Genomic DNA, 18,275 nt, shown 5'->3' on the forward strand with positions numbered 1-18,275 from the left:
CATGCTGTGCTTTGAGTCTCACACTGCACTTGGGAGGAAGAAAGGGTGAGTCCCCTGGGGCCTTTCCTCACTCGTGGTCTGGAGAGACGATTTCCCTGGCCCTGTTGGTATGTTATGACATGAGGTGCTCCTGGGGGATGCAAGAACACAAGAGTGGCCTGGTTCTAAGTACTCCCATCACTGGGGAGGAGAGAGACCTAGGAGTTGGGCAAGTGGCTGCCCTGCACCCCTCCACCAGGGTTCCTGGGAGGCTAGCACTGCAATTCACACAGGGCCCAGCTGAACCCTGTGACTCCTGTCCCTGCAGTGGCCTGGTCCTCAGCTCCCCTTGCAGGATCCCAGCGCTGTCACGGATGTCAGAGGTGCTCGAGAAGTTGGGTGCTCTCTGAGGGCAGCTTGGACTTCGACAGGACTACTCTAGGGGGAAGAGGCTCACCCGCCAGGGGGTTTGCACGGGGTCCCGGGGCGAGCACACTGGCCCATACCTCCGAGGCCTCATCTGGGAGATCTGTCACTGGCAATGTGGGCCCCGTCCCCTGCCCGTTTCTGAGGTTCTCCCGCAGTCTAAAGGCTGTAACCTGGGGCCTGTCTCTACACCTTGTCGCCAGGCCAAAGACTCTGCTTGTGTTGGGGCCGTGGACAACACCCAGGCTATGGCCTATAATCAGCCTTATCTGCCTGTCTGTAGAGCCTGTTTCATTTCAGGGCCTTTCCTCGTAAAGGTTCACACCAACCCCACAACAGTTTTCTTCCACAGAGAGCTCGCTCACCAGAGCTCTGGCGAGTGTCAGTCACCACAAGCTCAGCCCAGTGTGCTCCAAATGCTTCACAGTGTTTTACTGTAAACTCAGTTTTTAAATTTAGCTGAAGAACTAAGAATTGAAGAGTTGAAGAATTTAAGAGAAGAATCTAAGAATTTAAGAAATTTAGCTAAGAACAAGAATAAATATTTCCTTGCCACCTGCCATTTAGCTGTTTCATAAGAGCTGATGGGTCTTTCAAATGTTCAAGCACTGTCATCCTGTACCTTAAAGAGCCCAAATGCCTCTCTGAAATAAAGTTCCTATCAGTGCGATTGATTCTATTATCATGGACACCTGAACTTGTCACCTTTTTACATTAACTGTCATCATGTTTACCTGGATGTACCAATTCATGTTTATATTTGGGAAGGGGAGGATGAATTCTTTCCCCTTGATCCTGCCTTGAAAACTGAGGCCTCGTGAATCATATCTAGTGCAAGGATGAGGAACTAGGTTGAGAGGTGAGGACATGCGGGTGATGTTCTAGGGCACGGTCTCTGCACAGAGGCACTGTGGACATTGGGAGCTGGGCCTCTTTACATGGGGGCTGTCCTGGGCACTGGAGGCTGTTTAACAGCATCCCTGGGTTCTGCCCTCCAGATGTCAGTAGCATTCCCTCCCCACCCCCCGAATAGGACAACCAAAAATACGTCCAGATATTGCCACATGTCCCTGGGAGGGGCTTGTCCTAGGTGAGAACCGCTCTTCTTGGGGACTTACATGGGGATTCCTAAGTCTTTACTGGGGAACGGTTTTCAGCTATCCTAAGAAAGCTCTCTGACGAGTCACTGCTTCATCCACTGCTCTATAACCATGTGACAGCCAATATCCATCTTTGGGGCAATGACCCAGAGCACCCAGTTGGTCCTTATGGCATTGGTGAGTCCCTGTTTCATACAGCGACCGTCAAAATGACTGTGGACACAATCATCCCAAGCCTGAAGGACGCACAGGCAGAAAGGGGTGTGCACGTTTCCACAGCATGCGCTACAGGACAGATAACGACAGTGCTTCTTCTTCCTGGGGTTGGCATTCAGTGGGTGAAAGGCTCCGACTCTTCCACTCTCCCTCCGATCACTCTTTGGCTGTAGGCACCTTCAGCCAAGAAGGGACAGAGGAAAAAGGAACCTGGAGGAGATTGTGGGGGTCCACTGGGGAGCAGAGCTGACCCCTGGGCTAGAGGAGGCTTGGGCAATGCCTTGTGGTAAGCGAGTCCACGATCACCAAATTCACCTGGCTCTTCTACTTTAGGCATCAGATGTCACATTTTACATACTTTGGAGCACATTCCATGCAGCCCTCTCTATACAACCCTTTCTGGTTGAATTGCATTTTCACTTTCCTAGACACTGTCACCTAAGATGCCCTGGGAACAAAAGTAAAATCCAGTGCTCTGGGCCAGCCTGGTCCCTCCTCTGGTCCCCTAAGCACGAGTTGTTTTCAAGACTTTATTTGGCTGTCGTGGCCCAGCCCATGAAAGCCTTTCAGGCTCCCTTGATTCCTGGGTGAGCTTAGAATGCTGCCTCTGCCCTAGCCCAGGAGGGCTCGAGGTCAGCCAATTTCAGTTAACAGATGTGAGGTTCAAAAACTAGAAATGACTAAGCGGTAGGATGAATTCCGGAATTGGTCTGTTACTGACATCATGCCGTGTAGATTTTGTAATAAAACCATGCCCTTTTTGAAAAGCAGGTAATTCAATAGTACAGCTCTGCACATCTGCCCCTTTCTACGTAGATTTACATTTAAGCAAGTCTCACATGGGTTTAAGTTTATAGGTAAGTGGTTTCTAAATAGCAGCATCTCCATGTGATTCAAGATCAGGAGGCATATGGAAGTCCAAGATAAAGATGAAAAAAATGTACTTCTTAAAAGTCAAGGAGTTCACAAATTAACAAATCTTATTGGGATAAGCACCCATTTGTGAGTGTCAATTTCTCAGTGAGCAGGGTGGGGCAAGGAGAATCACCGCAGACCAGAGGTAGACCCGGGATTACCAATGCTCCAGCACTCCACTGCCACGTGTGCATTCTCTTATCACTCATCCCCCTTCTCACGGGACTCTCTACCTGCTGTCAAATCAAAAATAAGGGGGAGTGGTGTCTTTTGGTTCTGGTGGATTGGCGTTTGCTCCCTCTCCTCCATCCGATTTCGGAGCTCTTCTGGCGTCTACACACAATTATTTATACAGCAAGAACGTGGAAATTTATTTCCTATGTTCACAAAGAGAAACACTCTTTAAAGAGGCTCATTGACAAGAGCATGTATTATGAGCCAGACACCCCAGCAACCAGAGGTTTCCTCCTAAGTTGAAAGGTGACGCCCTTGAATTGTTTAGCTCAAAAAAGAAAGAAGGGAAAACAAAAAAAGAATGAAAGGGAAGAAAAAAAGGAAAAGTCACCAGATCCAGCACGTGCAGTAAAAGCCAAACATAAATTGTGTGGTGCAGACACCAAGGAGCACCCTGTACAGTGAAAACCTGTAGGAGTCTGGCCGTGACTGTCTGTTCCACATCTGCATGCCGGAGAACAGTAAGGGCACTTGTTAGCCCTCTTGCAAGGTGAGACTTGATCTTTTCTCCTTTGTGAAATGAAGATCCACTTAGACAAAGGCACCAACACGACAGGGAGTTGTGTCTGGATGGCCAGGGAAACAGTGTCATTGTTATCATTAGGCCACCGATGCTCAGCTCTTGTACTTGTCAAGCACTTTAAAGTGGATGCAAAACGTCTGAGGGGCTCATGTAAGTATCTGCTAGGTGCCTGCCTTATGGCAGGAGTGGTGGTATGTTCAATTCTTTCGCACGCAAGCAGAGGATATGCGAGCGGTCCTCAACTGCCAAGAAAGAAACATGACAGAGGCAATGAACACTTTTGTTCAGCAGAACGTCGCTCATTTCTTGATACTTTTTATTCACCTGCATGTTTTGTGACAAAATGACCGCCTTTATCTGTTGTAGTCTGCACGTCTGGGTACTCTGGGGGCCCGTCAGTAGCTGGCAGGTATTCCGGGAAACAATGGCAATCGGGACATCAGTGGAATGGACTTGGGCGATGAGGAATCTCAGTCATGAGGGCGGCAGGTGCAGCAGCCACGATGGGCATCCAGGGGTGGCACAAAGAAGGCAGTCTGGCCACAGGGAGCTGCATGGTTGGCATGTTGAGGAACCTGGGAGGCACGGCAGCAAGGCCGCCACAGGCCCACAAGAATTCATCTGATGGAGGGCAAGGTGAAACAGACCAAGGGGCACTCAGACGGCGTGGCGACGTCTGCCACAAGAGTGACAGGAGCCTGGGCGCCCTTGGGCCGGCCGTGGGCCGGCTGGTCTACTGTGGCATCGGGATCCGTCACAGTGGGCTTAGCTGCCATCTCAAGAGTGGCTGGAAGGGCAGAGTTACTCCTAATCAGGGAGGTAGGGTTGTCAAGTTCTCAGTCGCTCGGTGTCTCCTGGTTGTCCTCATTAGAGACTGGGAGGTCGTCTCGTGGCTTGGTGGCTGTGGGTGCTGTGGAAATCCCAGGGCTTCGGGTTTGCTCTCCACCTGCCTCAGTGCAGCTTTAATGCCCACTCTCCTCTTCATCCTCATGAGAAAGTGAGGGCAGTCTCTCTTAAACAAGGGACTGCAGTCAAACCATAAATGAGGTTCAAAATTTAAAGAGAAAAAGAAACTCCAAGTCACAAAAGAGTTGATTGCAACTAGCAAGGACAATCCAGGCCCCTGTGCGATCTAGTCTGGCAGTCCTGGGCCTCTTTGGAGGAGGTCACAGTCCCAACAGGAAGCTGCACACTAACTTTTACATCCTCAAGATTCACTAACTTATGCCTCGCATTTCACCCCTGGAAAATGACTAAACATGGCCAATTAGAAAGTGTACAAGTCCAAAGAAAGGGGACTTGGAGTTTGCAGACAGGGAGAGAAGAAGATTCAGCGTCCCTATAAGGAAGTGTCAGCTGGCAACAGAATCGCCCCTTTGCTGGGAGCCACTAGCTCTTGGCCGTCGGGGGCCCGCTGACAATGGGAAGTACACCCATTTAGTCAACCTTCAACAGGATTCAAAAAGTGCTTTGGAGCTACGGCTTCCCCAGGACAAGCCAAGCAACATGGCTATTTCACAGCAATGGACCTGGACACGCACCTAAGTTATGGTTTAGAGCTATGGCAGTCATAGGTGCACACAAACCCCCCAGTGACATCAGTCCTCGCGCAGGAGGACATGAAGATACAGTGTTTCAACAGTATCATCTTTTTTCTCCAGTTTTATTGAGATATAATTGAGACAGAGCACTGCGTAAGTTTCAGGTATACAGCATAATGACTTGACTTACATGTATTGTGAAATGATTACCACAGTAAGTTTAGTTAACATCTATCATCTCATACAGATACAAAAAAAGGAAAATGGAAAGTTTTTTCCTTGTGATGAGAACTCTTAGGATCTACTCTCTTACCAGCTTTTACATATGCCCTACAGCAGTGTGAGCTGTAGTCATTGTGTTGTACATTAAGTCGTGTATCTTTTAATAAAGCACTCCAGACACACTGGGCACCAGTCGGAGCCCTTTCCCCGTATTAACTCATAGTCGCCATCACCACCACCAGGAGTGGAAATGGGCACCCAGTTCCCAAGAGGCAGTTCTGGGATTTCCACCCAACCCGACTCCGCCACCCCAGAGCCCACCAGCTCAGCCCATTGGGAGGTTTGTCCACTGTTACCTGGCTCAGGACATAGACAGGTCTCTCGTGGGTGAAAAAAATTGGTAAGGCAGGTGGATGAGTGAATGTCATGATGCATTTTGCTGAACCCATGGAGGTGAAGCTGACGGATGAAACTCTTCATACAGTCTGTTTCAAACAATTTGTTCCAGCCATCTCTCTCCAAAATCTCCTTTTGAAACAGTTTCTCATTGATACCTATGTAAGGCCCACCATCGTCCCACCAAACTGATGCAAACTGATTGCTGTTGACGATATTCCACAGCCTCTTAGGAAAGGGCAGAGAGAGGAGATTGCCTTCACCCACTGACAGGGCATTACAGATGTGTGTGGCCTTCGGAACAAAGGCTCTTCAGTCAAAGCTTGGAAAGCAGTTTCTTCAAGCAGCTGCCTGAAGTCAAGGAGCCCAGCTGACACCAGCTGGGTCAGGGTGAGTGAAGGGTCTACTGGAGGAGCGTAGCTCTCTGAGCCAATTGTGGGAGCCCTTGTTTCTGGAGGAAAATGCACCATCCCGATCCAGGCCCCTGGCTGTCAGATGACTTTCCTCATCTCTAGATGTACTCACTGGTGGCGTGTCTTTCCTTCAAGTACACATGAGTGCAGCATGGCCAGCAGAACCCCTTGATAACAATACAGCTCAGGACATCACAAAGGGGCTCATGTTTCTTGGGGGTGACATCACAACACAGCCAGCAAGGGACATAATATAGGGCCAGGCCATACAATGACCTGTCAGCATGCCAACATTCTGGTCCACACACAGTCATCTCACTGGGAAAGTTGACACTCAGATATGGTTTTAAAGTAACAGGCCAAACATTCAGTGCAAACCATGAACTGTCTTTTCGTCCTCGAGCTCCTGGGGCCCCAGACTCACACTGACGTACCGACTAGAGAAGGTCAGAGCTCGTTCTCGGAGTCCATTGGCCTTGAGGGCCCTGAACAAGACAGATTTGTGCTTTTAAGTACTGAGCAAAGTCCAGGACGGGTGTCCATGGTCAAGGGCGCAGCCACACCATCCTTTTATTACTGTCACAGCCAGGTGCTCCACAGAGACCCTCCTAACACACCCATGCTGTTGGTCACCAGAAGGCACATGGCAGATTGCTGCTTGGGTGAACGGGTTAGCTAAGTGTCCCACCACCACGTAGCAGATTGACGAGGAAGAGAAGGCAGCCTTCTTCCTGCCTCTTCTCAGCCTGCACTTGTGCCCCCCCACCCCACAGGCAGACACCGTTATATACCTTGTCTTCCCGGGCATGCCGTGACAGGGCATTAGCCACTGGCCTCACACATGGCTTACTTTCCTTGACCGACGTCTGCAGGGACACTCAGCCTGGTTTGTTCCCGGGGTTTGAGCTCTGCAATCCTTCTTTGGGGTGTAGTGCTGGGAGAATCACTAAGAGACGGCCACGCAGAGCAGCCCCTCTAGCACATTCTCCCCACATGCAGGGCCACCTCCACTGACGCCCCCACTCGATGTTGGGCACCGAGCTCCATGATCTTCCAGGGATTTCCGTGAACCAGAAATGCCTCCAAACTTGAGGTATTATCAGCCCAGGGCCCAGGCACTCTGGCCCAGTGGGTGAGAGCAGGGGCTCTGCGTGTGGACAGCCCACATTGGCATCTCGGCCCTGCCATTTCCCAGCTGCGTGACTTTGGGCCTCTTATTCAACCTCTTTGACCCTCTGTTTCCTCATGGGGGTAATAGCACCTGCTTCACGGGGTCCTGAGGCTCCAATGGGACGTGCAGCAGGTAGCAAGGGACCTGACACTTAAGTCACAGCTACTGTGGTTACTGAAAAAGGTCTTTTGCCCAACAGCAAGTCTGAAATCTAATGAGCTTATGAAATGATCCATCTGTAGCCTCTGGCTGCCTGCGGGAAATCATTCTATCACCAGCAAGTGGCGGATTTCCTTGTCAATTGCTGCAAACCATGGGCTGAAATACCACCAGAGTTAAGTGCCCATGAAAATGTAGAAACAGCTAGGGCAAGCTAGACACAAATCACAGAGTATTTTATTTAAATGTAAGCAATACTCAGCCACTGATATGACCGGGGAATGCCTCGGGACCACTAAAAAGCCAATTTCAGGTTTAGACTGTCTTCAAACCTTAGAACATTCTCGTAAGGCTCCTAAGCTGTAACAATGCGGCACGGTGTTCCCTAGCCAACAGTAGAATCTCCTTGACACCCCTCTCCCTCTACATACTGTATGTTCTGGCTCTACCTGAAGACTCATTAGAGATCTTCCCCCAGCCCTGCATGCCTCGGCCACCCGTGGCAGCTACAGGTTTCCTTTCTTGCTGGCTGAGAACAATTTCAGGGTCCCAGACTGTATCTAAAGCAAGACCCACACAGTGCACATGGAAAATGAGGAACCAGTTTATTGAACAGCTAAAGGGAGCAAAAATAGTGAATTGAGCTACATTTGTTACACACCAAGCAGGAAAGGCTACACCATTCCAAATGTCCCCCCTCTCTCCCAGAAAGAACAGGCTTGCTGGGGGCTGATGCCAGGGTAGAGTCATGTATGTGGCGGGTATCAGTTGAGCTTGGTTTAGAGAAGTTAACTGCTGCCTGCTTTAAACCCTCTCCTCAGTGAGAATGTGAATGCTCCTTTTATTCTCCTTTAAAAAATGGCCTACTTGTTCCCAGGCAGAAGGCTCTTATTCTGTAGGATCTTTTTTCTTCCCCTTTGACTCAGGGCTGTACCAGAAGCTCTTGGAGCAACTGTACTCCTAGATAAAGGCATGGGCCCAGCCAAAACCATTCTTGTTGGGGGCAGACAAAAAGCCTCAGACCTTAACATACATACAATTCTGCTGTCTGTTTCTAGTCTCAGCAACTTTCTCCAGTGTTCCAGTTTCAATTCGTGTTTTATAGATTTCTTGCAAGCCAGTATTCCCAGAATGTTAGAAAAGTACAAACCATTTCTTGCTAATTGTGGCTGTTCTGGCAGTAGCAGCTACTATGTATGTGGAGAAATTCAAGGGGGAATGGTGATGTCCCCTTAAGGGGTGGCACCCCAGTGGGCAGGACAGGCGTGCCACCATTGGTTTCTACTTCTGCAACAGAACATGTATTTCTCCAGTACAAGCTTGTAAAAAAATACTTTAACAGAATATACTGTACAGAACTAGGATTTAACACGGTATATTACAACGCTAAAATAGTCATATAAATACTATACAGGCACGGAGTCACTCCATTAGAAAGGGCTCACCAATGGGGCCATTAAAAACTGCTGTCAGCATGCCCAAAGAGAAACTTCTTCCACAGCAGGAACACGAACAGTATGACGGCGTGGATACACATGTGGTGCCAGAGAGGCGTATTTACAGTTCCCACTGACTATGCCACAACAGGAGAATCTGAGCTGCACAGCAAGGCTGGCCTGGTTTAAAAATACATTTTCAAATAACACTTTTGATGGGAATTTTAGCACTTTGAAAGCCAGCCATGTAGATGTTCCTTCTCTGGCCTAATCAGCCGCCCTCGATGGGTCCAAGCCAGTTCCTCAGGCACCCACCTGGAGGGAGATCGCTTTCTCCCTCTCACACACACATTCCCTCCATTGCATCTACATCCACTGACAGACACCCCACACCACACCGCACGTTCCAGTCACCTGCTACCTGTGTGTCCCGTCATGGTGAGTCACTGGTAGGCATTGAGTGCAAACAAGGCATGAGATGGAAGTACCCGGAGACCCAGCTCCAGTTCCAGTTCTGGGTGGGGTGAATAAAGAGGCAGAGGAAGGTAGAAGAGAGCGTGCGTACCAGTCCACTTACGTTCTGTCCCAGGAAATGGTGTCTAATCTGGCATTTCAATATTTAATTTAGGAGGTGGGAGGACATACTTTCCAGGGCTCTGCGTGATAACTACCCTGGCCTTCTTTCGAAACATAGGAGCGATTTTTGGAGGTTCTGGAACTGGGGTTTCTTCAGTTTCCTCGTTATCTTCATGATGGAGGTCGTAGGAAATGTTTCCATATTCTCTCAAAAATGGGAATATTTCAAGCAGAAATTGACAGAAATCCTTGCGAATACCAAACCACCCTGAAAAAGAAGAATGTACTTTTTCAACCACTAGCCTCCATTGAATTTCATGTTACTTTACTTTCCTGAATGAGAAATTTCACTTGTACAACGTAATGCTTTACCCTGATGTCTTAGGAATGGAGACTGAACAAGGCCTAAATACCCACTAAGGGCAAGAAGTAAGACTCGCAGCTCTGTGGTTGTCCAAGACGGGCTCCCAGACTGGCAGCGACTGTATGTATCCCCTGGGCCTTGTTAGGGATGTGATCTCGGCCCCAGCCCAGACCTCCTGAATCAGAAACTGTGGCTGGGGCAGGGTAGTCTGCTTGCACAGGCCCTCCTAGGGATTCTCATGGGTGCTCCAGTTTGAGAACTACTGCTCCATGAGTCTCAAATACCTGTGGTGTCTAGACTATGTCAACAACCTCTAATCTTCCCTGCTTGGGATAAACTCATGTATGACAAAGAATGTCATCCAAGAAAAGGATTTCCGTCATCCTGTGGAATCTAGGAGGATGGCAAACACATGTTGGTCTAGGCCAGGAGGTGGCCTGAACTCATGGGGCCACCTCAAAGCTAGTTCTCCAAGACCCGCTCTTCTTCTTTGTGTACCACGGGACCGTGAGCTCTCCCAGGGTGCAACCCCCCCATTCCATGGAGTTGCAGAAGGGCATGCTCTGGGGCTACATGCAAAGAAGCTCACTGGCTAATGAGGAAGGGACACTTGTCAAAGATCACTTCAAAACTGGGTATCACAGCATGCAGGTGGAGAGGAAGAGAGAGCAAGCAGGGTGCCACTGACAAGACTTGGTGACGTCAGGAATGACACTGGGAAGAGCAAGGAGGACATAGAACCTAGGAGGACTCCCGGCATTCAGGGGTGACGTGGATTTTCATCTAATCCTCAGGAGCCCCCAGGAAAGTGGATCCCCATGGTACAGCAGAGGGGACGGGGCTCAGAGAGTCTACCTGCCATGGTCAGTCCCACCTCAAATCTCACAGTGCACCGCTAGGGAGACTGGTGCAGGGCAGGGAAAGCAAGGTTGACAGCATGCCCTTCCTTTGGAAGATTCCAAACCTTCCTTAGCCTTAGCTTTCCCATGCAAACTCCTTAATTGGGGCCCTCAGGCTCCTTCTTTCATAGAGAAGGGCCACGTGCACGCACGCACGCATGCGCGCGCGCGCACACACACACACACATACACACAGGTCAAGGGCTTCTGAAATGCTGAGTACATACAGTGGTTCCCTCCCTTCTGTCCGAATGTGGTTGCCATCAGAGTGATCAAGGAAAGCCAAAGGGGGACAAATATTGGAATACAAGAGAATGCATTGTGGCCATCCAGTTTGTGAACCAGCAGGATCTAAAAGAAAAGAAACAGTCAGATGTTCTGTTGATGCAGCACCTGTAAACAAACAATGTCTGAAACCAGACCACCCCTCCTTCGTCAGGTCTCATAAGGAGGAAAGTCAGCTCCACAGGAGACTACAGAAACCCTCTGTTCCGGGGGAAACGAGGAGACAAGCTTTGATATCCTTCCTCACAACTAAGCAAAATCCGTCTACCTGGCAAGTTTCCAGTGCCAGGATTGTTATAGGAAACTCCTCCTGGTGTTTGGAGGAATCAACAGTGCCCATTCTATAATTCTCCACAGAACACAAATACGAAAATACAACATCCAACTTTCTCTTTCCAGAAGTAGAAAAACTGATACACGCGATGCATCATGGGTAGAAAGGTGCAATTCCCACTGCCAGCCCGCAGCCCGCCAAAAGAAAGGATGTTCTAATTTTACTGTCATTGTCTCTCAGCATGCTCTCCAGGAGTTGGTGCGGTGATTTCCAGGGAGAGTGAGCTGCCTGTATAGGTATGTAGGGTGGGCTGCAGGGCCTGAAGAGTTCTGCTGTTGAAAGCTTACCTCAAAAGTAAGGAGAGGCACGACAATGGTCATCCAGCTCAGTGCCATTGTTATGTGTGTCCTTCGCTGTTCTGCAATCACGTCCATGGAGCGCAGGAACAAGACGGACCACACAATGTAATAGAGGACCACCAGGCACAGAAAGGACATGAGAATCCATAGGGGGACACACACGACCTGAGGGAAGAAGAAAAGAAATATCTCTCTAGTTTGCACCCTAGCATCTGAGGGGAGGCATAGCCAATCCCTTGCTGACCTCTGTAAGGCAGTGCAAGCACGAACGTGGACTGCTGTGAGGACAGCATGGGGAAGAGGACACCAGGCGTTCCCCGTGGGACCTGCCGCCAGCCCGGGAAGTGCCCTGTCATGGGTCATTCTTAGAGTGACAAGCCTGGCAACCGCTCTTCACTCAGGTATGATCTCATTCAGCCTGTGCCTGGCTCTGTCAGCATCACACCCCCGGCGCTGGAGGGAAACAGGGCAGTACTACCACCCCGTGCACACTCGCCCCACCTCACCCTGACATACCCTCTTCACAGGCCATTTCCCCATCTTGCCAGAGGCATTTTGGCCAAAGACTTTGGGGGATGTGCCCCCTGGAAACTGGCTGCCCAAGGCGCATAGGCCCTCTGCTAACTTGCACACTGACGCTGGGAGTGTTTCGCTACCCGGTCCCTGCCGCCTGACCCAGGTGGGTTCCGTGTCTGTTGCTGTTGTACCAGAAAGACCTTGTTGCGCCCCCACACGAGCTCACAGGATAAGTCCTGGGGGCCTCACCAGGCTCCACTGTGTGACCTTTTCTCCCTCCTGCACTGCCCCCTTGCATACGTCTGTTATCCCTTTGTCTTGTGTTATAAAACAGTAAAATTGGCTGTTTTCATTTGGTGTACAGTTCTATGACTTTTCACGCAGGCATGTGGCGATCTGCATAGCCCCAGGCAGGACATAGGACAGCTCCTTCACTCCACAAGACTCCCTCGTGCTGTCCCTTCACTCTGTCACACCCTCACCCCACCCATAACCCCAGGCAACCACTGATCTGTCCTCTATTATTACATTTTTGTCTTTCCAAAAATGTAATGTAGGTGGAATCATACAGCATGTCACTTTCTAAGACTGCCTTCTTGAAATCAGCAGAATGTCTTTGAGACTCATCCAGGTTGTTGCGTGTATCACAGGTCGTTTCTCTTTATTGCTGAGTGGTGATCCACTGGATGGATGCACCACAGCCTGTTTATCCAGTCACCCGGGGAAGGAGATGTGGGTGTTTTCGTGCTTTTGGCTGTCACAAATAAAGCTGCTACAAACACTCCAACACGGGTTTTTGTGTGGCTGTACGTTTTCATTTCTCTAGGGGAAATACCCAGGATTGGCACTGCTAGATCATATGGTAACTCCATGTCTAACTTCAGCAGAAATTGTCAAACCGTTTTCCAGAGAGCCTGTACAATTTGGCATTCCCACTAGCGATGTGCGAGTGTCCCAGTCCCTCTGCGTCCTCCCCAGCACTTGATATTATGCTTTTTATCTTCACTATTTGATGAGTGCGTTGTGGTACCTCATACTGGTTTTTATTTGCCTTTCCATAAAGGGTAATGATGTCCTTTTCATGTGTTTATTCACCATATGTATATCCTCTTTGTGAATTGTCTGTTCAAGTCTTTGTCAATTTTTAAGTTAGGTTGTTTGTTTTTTATTTTTGAGTTTTGAGAGTTCTATAGATGTTTTGAATACACGTCCTTGGCCGGACATGTGCTCTGCAAATATTTTCTCTTTGTCAATGGACTGTTTTTTCATTAATTTCTTTTCAATGTTAAGCTTCTTTTACTGACCATGTTGTTGGTGTCATTTCTAGGAACTCTTCACCTAACCCCAAGGCCTAAAGATTTTCTCCTGTTTCCTTCTAACAGTTCTTTGGTTTTACATTTTATTTTTAGACCTATGACTTGAGTTAGTATATGATTTTTAATCCTCCTGAGTAGCTTAGAGTTCCTGATTATAGGTTTTGCTGTAAAGTCTACAAACAGCCTCTTCCCTGTGTTCCTAAAGCACTTCTGTGATCAGACTCTCATTTAGCGGCATGCCCCTTGTGGGTGGAATGTTAGTGACTGTAACAGCCTCACTTGGTCTCTCTTGATCATTGTGATGCATGCAATCAGATTGCTTCAGCTGCTGGGACTTGCACAGAATTGGGGCTGGAAAATCCCTCTGTTTACCTACAGAAAACATTCACAATTCCTAATCTTTTTTTCTGATTGTACCTTACACTAAAATTTTGGTCTCATCCAGATTTGTCTCCTCCACATCACAACAAAAAGTTTTGAACCCAATTACTGTTCTCCAGATACAGCACCCTGAGGATGTAGGATGGGTGCCTGAAAAATGTTTTTTATTATGAATATTATATCAAAGACTTTGGGCAGAAGTGACGAGTCTTGTCTTTATGCATTATGGAGGCGACTTATGTTCCCTTATTTTCATCTCTATTGCCAAATGAGTATTTTCTTTTTTTAATACATTTTTTAATTTTTTTTTTAAAGGTAAACCATGTTCATTACAGAAAATGTCTTATGTGCAAAAGTACACATCAAGATGCTGGCGGGGGGGACCCAGACCCCTAGCATGAGCTTATGCCCCAGAGGCAATGTAACTCTTCTACCTTTGTTCTCATCTTATTTCTATGCATTAATAGTTGAAACCATACTGTATTCTCTAATTTGCAGCTTGCCATGTATATATATGTATGTACCTATCTATCCATCCATCCATCCATCTTTCTATCTATGCACAATTTTAATGAAACACCCATAAACTGAAGCCACAGGTTACAAGCATGACTTAGACCTCACCCCTGGCAGGAGTGTCAATTGGCACAGCTTTTTTGAAAAGCAAGTTGGCAGTGCAGTTTGTATTTCAAAATCTCAAAAAGTCCCCACCCCCTGGCCCAGTAAAACTGTTTCTGGAGTCTTTCCTAAGAACACAATAAAAAAAATTCATGCAAAGATTTTTTATGCACAAAAATATATGCTGCAGCATGATTTATAGTCGCAAAACACTGCTAACAACTTCAATATTCTGAAATAAGGGAATGATTTGGTAAATGCACTGGAAGAATATTTTGCATCTATTAAACTTTAAAAGTTATGTTTATCCTTTTACTGACATAGGAAAATGCTTTTGATACAACGTTAGAACAAAAAAGCAGGATAAAAATTATATATGCAGTGTGATTTCAACTATCTTTATGAAACAATAAACCCCAAAACAAAAAAAAACACTAACCTGTTATCTCCTAGTGGATTATGAGTGATTATTATTCTATTAACTATGCTTGTCTGTTTTTTCCAAGTTTTCTACAATGAACACGAATTACTTTTATAATAAAAAAGAAAAGTTTATTTAAGGATTTAAAAAGTTACATACAAGCCAGGGCCAGTGGATGATCTTGTCCAGTCTTAAGGCAATGAATATAAACTGGAGAATGTTGACAGAACACAGGATTTCTAACTAAAAATGAAGAGAAGAATCAGTTAAACAAAGTACAAGTTGTCTTCGATACTGCAATTATTTGGCTAATACACTAAAAGGCAGTGGAAATTATAATGCAGTAGAAGTTTCATGAAGTTACACTGGGACCTCCTGCTTCTCAGCACTGGAGGAGGGAACCAGTGCTGTGCCAAGGAGAAACCTGTCACTGGCCTCTGGCCTTGACCCCTCTGCTCAGTGGCTGCCCTTCCCTTTATGCTGGCCCCAGCAATGACCTTGTTTCCAGGCTCGCCAAGTATAGAGGTAATCTGTGGTAGATTCCCCAAGCCTCCTTCCTGGCCCTACCCACAGACATCTCTGTTCCTAACCATCCCCGTACTTCCTTCTTCTCGTACCCAGGACTGGGCCCTGCATCCCACTGCTTCGTTTCTGGCTCCTTGAGAACCTTGTCACATCAAGACATCAATCATAGGTTCTTTAATGCATCTTTAACCCCGCCTCTTCCACTGATCCTTCCCAGAAGCACAGAAACAAGTTCAACTCATTCCCATTAAACACAAAACAACCCCAAGACCAAATGAACCCACCCCTCCCTTGACCCAGTATTCCCTCCTAGCCCCAGCTCTCTCTGTTACCATCAAGCTTTGTGAGACATCGTGGATACTTAAGCCCCTATGGCCTTCCCTGCCATTCCAAGCTCCACGCACTGTGATCCGGCCTCCACCCCCACGAACACCGAGAAACTGCTTTCATCAAGGTTGCCAATAACCTCTGCAACATCAGACCACTTCAGTTCGCACCCTCCTGGGGCATCTCTGCAGCTTCTGATGGTGCTGAACACTCCTTCCTCCTGCTAGGAGCCCAGCACACAGCCCTGCCCTCCTCCTGGTACTCTGATGGTTCCTTTTCAGTCTCCTTTTCCTCTCCTTAAATGGTGATGCTCCCCAGAGCCTCAAATTCAAGCTTCTCTCCCCACTAGAGAGACATGGACACAAACACACATGCTTTTGCTCATTCGCTCTGCCCTGGGGGTGAGGGAGAAGAAATGTCATCCACACCCCTGGTTTGCCCAGACCCAGCTCTCCTAGAGGCACCTCAGATGAAGGCAGACCCAAACTGAGTTCATTACCCCCACGCCACCTTTATCCTGTCCCACTCCTTTCGACAGCCTCCCGTTTCACTGTAGGCTACCACAGTGGCCTATTACCCAAACCACAACACCGGAGAGCATTCTATCTTTCTTTTCCCACACTCTCATATTAAATCACCATATCCTGTCCTCTCTACCATCCAGATGTCTCTTGAATCCCCTGCCTGCTCTCCATCCCCATTCCTATTGCCTAGTCAGGCCTTCCTCATCACCAACCCTCCCAAAGCGCTCCGACAGGCCCCTGACTAGTCTCCCAGCCTCCAGTCTTGAAGGCTCTCTGCTCCCAAATGCCCTCCAGGCGGTATTCCTTCTGGCTACAATATTCACCACCACCTACAGAATGAAAATCACATGAAGCCATCTGATCTGGCCCAGAGCTTCCCAAAGTTCTCAGTTTACAGAGCATTTAGTGACTCAGCAATTCTTTCATAGGCCTCTGAGCCAAAAGAAATACCTAACTGTTCCACTGATTTAAGTAATTAGATCCAAACTTAGTAAGTATTTATGTCCCAAGTAGCCATCTAAAAAAAAAAACTCACATAAATCGAAAGAAAAATATTACTTTTATTTCATTCTTAAATAACCACAACTAATTCTGAAGTGGATGTGTGTGCCTGTTGGGCACTGCACCATTTCTCAAGACACTTCCACCCTCATTACCTACTCTCCACACGGACTTGTACACAGTAATACCTTCTCATCACAGCAACTGCCAACAACCCAGCTTCTTCTACGACATCACCAAAAGGAATGTAGTGTGACCAATTAATAACACCGTGAACTACTTGGAGCTAGTAGTTCATATGGTATCCCACAGATGTCAGGTATCACTGCTTTTCCCTCAAAAACATCCACTCCCATGGAGCCCCTGTGAGTTCACTATGGCACCCTGGGGCAGCGCGGCACATGCTTTGAGGACTGAGGATCTGGCCCCTACTCAGCCCAATCCCTCTATACAGCCTCCCTTTCCCCCAATGCCACAATTCCCTCCTTTCCACTTTATGCTCCAGGCATATTTTTTTTATTGTGGTAAAATACACATAACATAAAACTTACCATATTAACAATCTTTAACTGTGCAATTCAGTGGTATTAAGTACATTCATATTGTTGTGCAACCATCACCATCATTCATCTCCAGAACTCTTGGCATCTTGCAAAACTGTGCTCCAGTCCTATCTGAGCCACCATAGTACACTCAACATGACAGATTTTTCACCTGCCTCTATGCCTTTGTATGAGTTATTCCTTCTGCCTGGAAAATATCACCCACTTCCCTACCTGCATAGGGCACCCTGGCAAACCCTGACTCCTCCTTCATGTCTCTGTGTGAGCCTGTCCAGTCATGCTCTAGCAAACATAGGTGATCCTCCTCCTGGGACACAAGAGCCAAGAAGGAGCCCAACTCTCAGCACGGTGTTTCTCCTCGTAGGTAGGAACACCAGGAGCATGACGACACAAATGACTTACTTTCTGTAACTCTGCATTAGGAGAATAAGGTTTCACGCTCAATGTAGTCCTAGCCCTTGCATGTGCTTTTACTTTCTAAGAAACAAAGTTCTAAATTTTTAGTTTCTTAAACCTCCTCCTCAGCCCCTATCCAACCATATTTAGTAAACTCTCTCAGTGCTTTTCAACCTGGGCAACACTGCTGCCCGGGGAGGGGCTAGGAACAGAGAAGGGGCACTAGTGGACATCACAAAGACTGGAGGCAGGGGCAAGTATCTCCACTAGTGTTTAGTTGGCAGAGGTCAGGGATAAGTGTCCTGCAATGCATATGACAGTCCTGTCCAACAAAACATTTCCTATCCAAAAGGCCAAGAGCACATGCCCCACCCACACTGAGAAACGCTGAACCAAATAGGTACCATCTAGAATGTTTGATCTCAGTGATTTTGTTTAATGTAAGCTTTTGTAAATGATTTTTAAAACTCAGTTTGACTTCGTTTGCTCAGGTAATAGAAAAAGCACGCAAAGCGACAGAGGCATAAAGCAGAGAGGTAAGGATGACTATAACCAATGTAGGGAATACAGCTTCAGGGGAAGGTAGATAAGGAGTTTGGAGCTAGTCGAGAAATCTGAGTTTAGAAATGTGAATTTAGAAGGCAACGGAACATACGTGGCAGTGGAGGCAGGAAGTGTGAACAAGATCATTCAGAGGGA

At 47.6% G+C, this 18,275-nt stretch overlaps 2 protein-coding genes across 2 annotated transcripts in view; both read right to left on the minus strand.

Moving 5' to 3' along the window:
- Positions 1–4,204: 4,204 nt before the first annotated feature.
- LOC131400388 (heat shock transcription factor, X-linked-like) lies at positions 4,205–7,811 on the minus strand. The gene is given in 3 exon segments (XM_058535128.1): positions 4,205–4,405; positions 5,319–5,816; positions 5,819–7,811. Coding segments are annotated over 3 exon segments (903 nt in total). The 5' UTR covers positions 6,023–7,811.
- Positions 7,812–7,881: 70 nt separating this feature from the next.
- Positions 7,882–18,275, minus strand: part of TMEM185A (transmembrane protein 185A) — a 32,108-nt gene continuing 21,714 nt past the window's right edge. Inside the window, exons 4-7 of the mRNA XM_058534877.1 lie at positions 14,900–14,983; positions 11,477–11,653; positions 10,798–10,921; positions 7,882–9,575 (exon numbers count right to left, since the gene is read on the minus strand). Of these exons, the coding sequence (XP_058390860.1) occupies positions 9,331–9,575; positions 10,798–10,921; positions 11,477–11,653; positions 14,900–14,983 (630 nt within the window). The 3' untranslated portion in view covers positions 7,882–9,330. The remainder of the gene's footprint in view (positions 9,576–10,797; positions 10,922–11,476; positions 11,654–14,899; positions 14,984–18,275) is intronic.

This window comes from Diceros bicornis, chromosome X, assembly GCF_020826845.1.
Source record: "Diceros bicornis minor isolate mBicDic1 chromosome X, mDicBic1.mat.cur, whole genome shotgun sequence".
NCBI classification, from domain to species: Eukaryota; Metazoa; Chordata; class Mammalia; order Perissodactyla; family Rhinocerotidae; genus Diceros; species Diceros bicornis.